Source organism: Mirounga leonina, unplaced genomic scaffold (genome assembly GCF_011800145.1).
Source record: "Mirounga leonina isolate KUSES-001 unplaced genomic scaffold, KU_Mleo_1.0 Mir_366, whole genome shotgun sequence".
NCBI lineage: Eukaryota > Metazoa > Chordata > Mammalia > Carnivora > Phocidae > Mirounga > Mirounga leonina.
The window spans coordinates 9789-17746 of NW_023270709.1; the positions used below are offsets into that span (position 1 = coordinate 9789).

Genomic DNA, 7958 nt, shown 5'->3' on the forward strand with positions numbered 1-7958 from the left:
CAACACAGAGTAACCTAAATCTTTAGATCAGAAATGGCTACTTATCCTCTTAGGAGCAGTGTGTTGGGAGAGAAAGGGATGAGTGTGGAGAGAAGTACCTTCACTCCTCTCCTACCAAAAGAAGGGATAATTGCTTAATAAGTTACTTTGCCACATTTAATTCTAAATAAGTTTCCTTTATATAGGTTTCACATAACTTACACATAAATGCTATTTGTAAATGCATAGAAAAATTGTCCTTTCAAATGCCAAACTATCAGTAGTTGTTACCTCTGGAGACTATAGTTGAAGAAGTTAGATTATATAGATATATATTTGAAGACATATATGTAACTTTTTTGGAAAACAATGCAAATAAGAAAGAAATGCAGATGGGTCTTTTGTTTCATCCTCCCTCACTCGTTTCCCCAATCTGTCTTTGATTTTCATGCAGTGTCCGGGTTTTCTGTGAAGGGACCAGCTGAGCCCATCATGGTTCTGCTAGGGGCAGATGCCACTCTGCCCTGCCAGCTGTCCCCTGAGCAGAGTGCAGCCCACATGCACATTCGGTGGTACCGAACCCAACTGTCCCCCGCTGTGTTTGTGTACCAGAATGGACAGGAACAAGGTGGGGAGCAAATGCTGGAGTACCGCGGCAGGACAGAGTTGGTGAGGGACTCCATCAACAAAGGGGGAGTGGCCCTGCTGATCCAACACGTTCGTGCCTCTGATCATGGCCAGTACCGGTGTCATTTTAAGGATGGTCAGAGCTCCCAAGAGGCTATTGTGGAGCTGCATGTTGTAGGTATGTTAACCTGGCACAGAGGGTGTATGTCATGGTGTAAAGCAAGAAGAAAAATAAGGATGTCTGGATTCCTAACCTGGCATTTCTTATGATCTTCCGTATATTGATATGCTAATTTACCTTGCAGAATGTCAATTTCTTAAACTATACAGTGAGGCTAAGACTACATACTCTATTCACTTTTAAACACCAAAAAAGGCAATATTTCTGAATACGTTTTTGTATCCTAAAAGATCCCAGAAAATTGACTAATATTAATTCAGACTAATATTGATACCCTCAGACATTAGTTTTCACCCAATCAGTAGAGAAAGACAATTTATAGGATTAAACTCCTTTTTCTAACTTTAATTGTACCTATTTTTTCCTCTCCTTTAAATGACCCCAAAGTTCTCTTAGTCTAAGTATAGTGCAAAGGCATCAAGTTGATTTCAAAACTGAATCACAGGTTGGTCTAACATTCACTGTGAGAGGTTTATTGACCTCTGAGCTTCAGTTTACTTATCAGTCTGGTGAGGGCATTTCGGTCTTCAGCCTCAGGGACTCCTGAGCCCCAAGGACCCCAGGCCTTAAACACATTCCTTCTCTCCTCAGGGTTGGGCTCTGCACCTCATGTTCATATGATGGGACCTGAGGATGGTGGGATCCGAGTGCTGTGCTCTGCAGATGGCTGGTTCCCAAAACCCAGGGTGCAGTGGAGTGACATGATGGGAGTGAATCTACAGTCCCTCTCTGAGTTTCAGACCCAAGATGAAGATGGGCTCTTTCGTGTGGAAGCATCTCTTGTGGTCACAGACAGCTCTCTGGGCAATGTGACCTGTTCCATCCAGAATCCCCTCCCTGGACAGGAGAAAGCATCAGCCATCCTCCTCCCAGGTGAATGAAGCACAAACCTCAAAGCAGAGTTGGGAGTGTGGTGAGGGCAGGGAGGAGGGAAGGAGGGCTGAGGAAGCCTTGGAGAGAGGGCAGAATGGCCTCCAGGCTAGTCCTCACTATGTCTTCACATGCCTGTGTCAGAGCCCTTCTTCCCCAGGATGGACCCATGGAGGGCAGCCCTGGCTGGAACAGTCCCTGTGCTGATGCTCCTCCTCATTGGGATCAGCTACACTGGCTGGAGAGAACATCAAGCCAAAGAAAGAGAAGTAAAGAAAAAGAAAAGAGAATCTCATGAAAGAGATCAGATGAAAAATGAAAAGGAAATGGCACTTAAGGACAAAGGTAAATTGTGGCAGCAGGACAAATACGGTTCGTGGAAAAGCTGGGAGTACAGGTTGTATAAGGTGGGTGGGGAAATAAAAGGTTGCCAAAGGACCTCAAGGAAAACACATAGTACCAAATTTCCATAAAGCTGGAGTGTTATGGAAAGGAGGAAACCATGTGGGAAACTTGGAGAGTTGTGGGCAGTGGTCTGTACCCAAACTGTGGTGTTGTTTCTCCTTGTGGAAATGTCTTCCCCCATCTTCTCCTCCTATTCTTCCTCAAGAATTAGCTTCTGAAACACCTAAGAAACCTTGAATTCCCATGAACTGTGGGCACTCCTTCCCCAGTGGCCCTATGACATTTCCCATGTAACTTTTCCTAGCACTTGTCATTTTAGATTCCACATGTATGTTTGCTAATCCTTCTCACCTACTTAACTATGGGACCCCTAAGGGAGGGCCACATTGAATTCATTCAGCTATTCCATGAACTCAAGAGCAGTTAAAACCCAGTTTGATGGATTTTATATCTCTTCTTTCAGATAACCTCAAGGAAGAGCTTGGTGAGTCTTGCTTCTTCTCATGCCCTGTGTAGAATTTGCTCCCTTTTCCACATCTGTTGTAGGTCTCTCACTGAATTTTGTTTCTTTCAGAACAGCGAAAGAAATTATACCTTGCAGGTAAGAGACTAGGTTTCCCACACTCCTCAATGTTTTGATGTCCAACACTTTCTCAGCTCCCTCTCTTCAGAGGGAAAGACTGAAAGATTTAATAGTGACTAGTAAAAAAAAAATAAATAAATAAGGGGAAGGGAGAAGAATGTGAGGCTCTGGATATCTTGCCTTGTCTTAACTGGATTTGTTCTGTTTTAGATTGGAGGAAGGCTCTGCTGTATCCTGGTAAGTAACTCTCTGGCTTAGATCTTGCCATGTGCCTCTGATATTCCAAAGAAAATGAGTAGAGACATAAACATACACACACACACACACACACACACATCCACTTGCAAGTTGTGACGATTTATTTGGTATGAATCTATAGTATTTTGTATTTGGAAGCTCAAATATTCAATTGTTTTTCACAGCTAAGGCTAAAGAAGAAATAACTGTTGACTGGTAAATTCCACATGGCTAGAGTAGGACTCGACATGAATTGTTAACCCAACCACTAGGGAGAAGGAAGAAAAAGAACTCAACGATTTTGATGAGATTTAGGAAGAATAAAGAATACCCTACATTATATCAGCATTTCTATACTGTTAATAAAGTTTAAAAGAGCAGATCACACATCATATCTTATATTTGGGAAAAAGATATTAATTATTATTTTATTTATTTTACCTATTTTAAATAAACAAAGTAAATTTCAAAACACAGGAACAAGGTTTATGTTTGAAAAAGCTTGAAAAACAATCTTTCAAAATATTTTAATATCATTGTAAAAATATATTTATCTGGTAGTAGAGGGAACTGGCTATTTTATATCTTCTAATATCTGTGTCCATGTACTATGTGTGTTTAAGACTGTGTGTGTGCATGTGTAATAGAGTTAGACCTCAAAAGCATACTAGGTAATTCCTTAAATATATAGTTATGTCATTTTTATATGCCTGATATTATGCTAGATGGTGGCATAAGCCACGATCTCTGACCCTGAAGTGCATTGGTGGAAGTAAGCTAAGAACCAGGCAACTGCACACAGCCTGATAAGTACTTTGATAAGACAGGGTCAAGGCACCCCTCCCAAGGCGCCTGACGTAAACAGTTTCTACTAAGAGTTTTCTTTTCTTTTTTCCTTTCTTTTCTTTTCGTTTTTCTTTTCTTTCCTTTTCTCTTTTCTTTTCTTTCCTTTCCTTTCCTTTTCTAAGATTTTATTTATTTATTTGAGAGAGAGAGAGAGAGAGAGTACCAGCAGGGGGAGGGAGAGGAGAAGTAGACTTCCCACTGAGCAGGGAGCCCGAGTAGGGCTCAATACTAGGACCCTGAGATCATGATCTGAGCTGAAGGCAGGTGCCCCTCTACTAAGAGTTTTCTTTGAGGAACTGCTTTAAAAATGTTCCCATGATTCTAGAGGAGAGAGCAAAGTAAGTAAGGATTAGGACATGCAGGTTTTAGTTCCAACTCTACCAATTACACCTGAGGAATTCAGTCATTTTTGCTTTCTTAATCTCAGCCTTCTTATCTCTAAAATGATGAGATTACAGATGCCCTTTTTGACTCATATATTCATCAATTCTATATATAGAGTGCTACCTTTCTTAGAAGTAGGCAGCTCAGTGAAAGACCATCAGGAATTATGGATAAGTTCCTACCTGCCTATTGCCCCAAGACACTAAGAGAATATCCAATCTTTAAATAAAATCACAAGTTCTGTCATAAGAGAAGTGGCCCCAGGCAGAGGCAGATGTAGTTCTCTTCCTCGTGAAGAATCTATCTCTGGAGAAAAATATTAAAAAATGTGATTACAAGCATTAAAATTAAAAAGGGTCAGTTTAAAAGCCTTGGTCCGAAGATTGAACTCTACTTCGAGGTGGTCATAGGCTGGGAAACCCCTGAAATAAAATAATAAAATAAAATAAAGGATATTTTATAGCTTTCATCCTCAATGAGGAGTGCCACAAAGGCCTTAAAAGGACAGGTGCCTAGAACACTAGACGCTCCAGGTGTTCCCCAGACTTACTCCCCCAGCATTGGGCCAAATGAGGGGATTGTTTCTTTTTTTTTCTTTTTTTTCTTTTTTCCGAAAAGGCTTTATTACATGGCGGCGGGGGGGGCGGGGTTCAGTCCTTCTTGGCTGCCGCTTTCCTCATGGCGGCCAGGACGTTGCTCAGCTCCTCTCTCTTCCTCTTGGCGCGGATGTGTGTCACCACCCTTTTCTTGATGAACTTGAGGGCGCGCTTGTCCTTGGAGACCTTGAGCAGCTCCATGGCCCGCCGCTCGTAGGGGGCGAAGCCGCACACCTCTCGGATCATGTCCCGCACGAACTTGGTGTGCTTGGTGAGGCGCCCGCGGCGGCGGCTGTGCCTCGGCTTGCTCACGTTCTTAGTCACCTTGTGGCCCTTGTTGAGGCCCACGGCCATAGGGTAGCGCAGAGCCATGGCGGGGCCGCGGAGTCCGGATGGCAGCTGATCCTACACGCCTGGCGCCCCACTAACCTGCTGCTCCTCCGAGGGGATTGTTTCTAATCTGAGACAGCATGTAGGAAGTACACCCTTTGTCTTGTAGTTTCTGGACACTGCTGCGTTCATGGGGCTCAGAAGAGGAGGGAAAGAGAGCTGAGAAGAGACAACAATGAGCCAGGAAAGGAAGTGTGTCCCTCCTCTTCATTCTGTGGGTATGCTTCCATCATAGTCTCAATTTGTATCGCTCTTTTTCAGACTGGAGGAGGGAACTGTTCTGGCCTGGTGAGTGGCTCTTTGTTTATCTTTTTGACTCCTTTCCAACCTGCCCTCTGATATCCCATTTTTCCCTCCTAACATCATCTCCTAGTTGAAAAGACAGAGGCACCATTATTCTGGTTAAGAGAGGGGAGAACATGATCATTAACTGTTGGTCTGAACTGAAAATTGCTGCTAGGATTAGCTACTCTGGTTGTATTTACACCTTCATATATTGGCCATGCTTTCTCACCTGTGGTGGGGGGTGGGGGGGTCCATTTGGTTCTGAACGAAATTATAGCCCCTCAGTTGAGGAAATCCCCAACTGAGCAAAAAGTGCTCAAAATGATGAGAGTAACTTAGCTGCTCTTTGTAAAGAAGTCAGCTGACATGGAGCCTATTAATACTAATTGAAGAGCATACTTCTAATTTGTAGATAATTTGGAAAGAACACTATTCTCAAGTAAACACTGCAAGTCCCAGCTCACTCTGGCACTCTGAGTGCTTTGAACCCATGGGGAGAGCACCCCATAGCTCCACCTCCCCAACACACACACATTCAGAGGACAAGTGTTCTTTCACTATTCGATCCTGTTTCTCTAAAGTGTCACCTGCACAACAGCTTTCTGAAATATATACTGTTGGCCCTTCCCTTCCCTTTTCTTTCCCCACAGTGGATGTGACTATAAATCAGGAAATCCATCAGAATAATTCTGACCCAGAGAGAAAACAGAAGCTCAGAGAGGAAACACAGGATCTATCTCTTAGTGATAAGAAAGGAGATTGCAACCTTATCACACTTAATCAGGAAGGCTTCACCTCAGGAAGACATTACTGGGAAGTGGATATTAAGAACACTGATGAGTGGAGTCTAGGCATTTATGAGATGCCCACAGGCAAGATTGGGTTATCCACAGATCTACAAAACAAGAAATTCAGAGTTTTAGAGAAGAAAGGATGTAAATACAGGGCTCTTACCTGTGGCCCTCAAGACATTTCCCTGGAAGAGCATCTCCTGATAGAAAAGTATCCACAAAAGATTGTGATTTTTTTGGATTATGAAGACAAGGACATTTCTTTCTATGACATGACTCAGGGCACCCACATCTTTTCCTTCACCCAGGCAAGATTCTATGGCTCACTCTATCCTTACTTCAGCTTTAAATCCATGCAGCATTCCCCATCTGAGCAATATTAAGTGACTTAGAGGAAGAACCTATACAGTGAAGACAATAGCCTATTCTCTGTAAACCCTAGAATGCCAGTGTTGATGGGTGACCTCAGGCTCACTGATTATAAGGCCTCTTGTCTTGAGGCTCCATGAGTCCTCATGACCAGCAGTGTTTCTTAATTGCAGAGAAGAAACTTTTTGTTGTAATTGTTATTGTTATAAATGCTGTTTCTTGCTTCATATATAATATATCACAGACTGATAATTTTCTAAAACAAATTACTGGAAAAATGAAGTCAATAAAAAAACCGATGCATACAATTACAAGTTGTAATAAGCTTATTGTTAGATTCAATATGCTTAAAATTACTCTGTCAATTTGCTCTGAAATGTTTATAATACTCTAGTTCTGTATTTGTCTCATAAAGAACTGGTAAGAAAGAGTCAATATAGTTCACTGGTCTGTGAACAACACTTGAGTGACACTGGTAAAGCAGTATTCAAAGGGGTAAAAATTAGATAAACTTCTTCACCTTTCTCATAGCAATGCTGAATAAAAGCAAAATAGTGTTATTTTCTAATGTTGAGGGAGAAAAGTTAAATTGTAATTTGAGGGATGAATGGGTGGCTCAGTCAGTTAAACGTCTACCTTTGACTCAGGTCATGATCCCAGGGTCCTGGGATCGAGTCCTACACTGGAATTCTTGCTCAGTAAGGAGCCTACTTCTTCCTCTACCTGCCACTCCCCTGGCTTGTGTGCTCTCTCTCACTCTCTCTCTGACAAATAAATAAATAAAATTTTTAAAATAAATAAATAAATTATAATTTAATGATGCTAATCTATATCTTAAATGCAAGGATAATTTGAGGAAAGAAAAAATAAGTGTCAATCACAATCTAATTCTAACAAATGTGATGATGTTAACATGATAGAGGTCTGGGAAAACCAACAAATAAGAGCATTTTGAGGTATTTATCTTATTAAAGAAAGAGAGAGACATTTTATTGCTTTGCCTAAGATATTAATAAGGGAAATGACTACTTTATATTTGGGGGAATTCTAAGTATATCCACCAGCAGAGGTAAGGAAAGGCCCTTCTTCTCCCTCTAATCAAACCTATCTGTTAGATTAAAATGAGATGACTAGAGGAAAGAGTACTTAGTGTTTAAACAAGGGTAAGAAGAGAATATGCTCCTATGAGCTAGACTGAAAAACCTGGTAAATTCTGTGGATATGGGGTAGAGTACCCAGAAGAATCTTGCCCCAGCAGCAGGGAGTAATTAGCACTAGACTAAAAACTGATCCAATACTGATAAATCTTAAAAGCAAGGCTCAAAAAGATCAAATTATTTATAAGTATCTAACTTCATTCCAGAGCAGAGCTCAACCAGGTAAAATGAACAGTGTCTGGCATCTGATCAAAAATT

At 41.5% G+C, this 7958-nt stretch overlaps 2 protein-coding genes across 2 annotated transcripts; one reads left to right on the forward strand and one right to left on the reverse strand.

Annotated features, from left to right (window-relative positions):
* Nucleotides 1-433: 433 nt before the first annotated feature.
* LOC118027188 (butyrophilin-like protein 1) lies at nt 434-6557 on the forward strand (the record flags this gene model as incomplete). The annotated part of the gene is made up of 8 exons (XM_035030413.1): nt 434-784; nt 1379-1660; nt 1802-2002; nt 2526-2546; nt 2637-2663; nt 2856-2882; nt 5360-5386; nt 6034-6557. Coding segments are annotated over 8 exons (1460 nt in total), but the record flags the coding sequence as incomplete, so codon positions are not given.
* On the reverse strand, nt 4722-5102 carry LOC118027248 (60S ribosomal protein L36-like). The gene has a single exon (XM_035030462.1). The coding sequence runs from the start codon at nt 5078-5080 to the stop codon at nt 4763-4765; it is 318 nt and encodes a 105-aa protein (XP_034886353.1). The 5' UTR covers nt 5081-5102; the 3' UTR covers nt 4722-4762.
* Nucleotides 6558-7958: the final 1401 nt, after the last annotated feature.

Bases quoted from the DNA above. Each gene is read 5' to 3' on its own strand.
- LOC118027248 (XM_035030462.1), bottom strand. From the start codon at position 5,080: ATGGCTCTGCGCTACCCTATGGCCGTGGGCCTCAACAAGGGCCACAAG.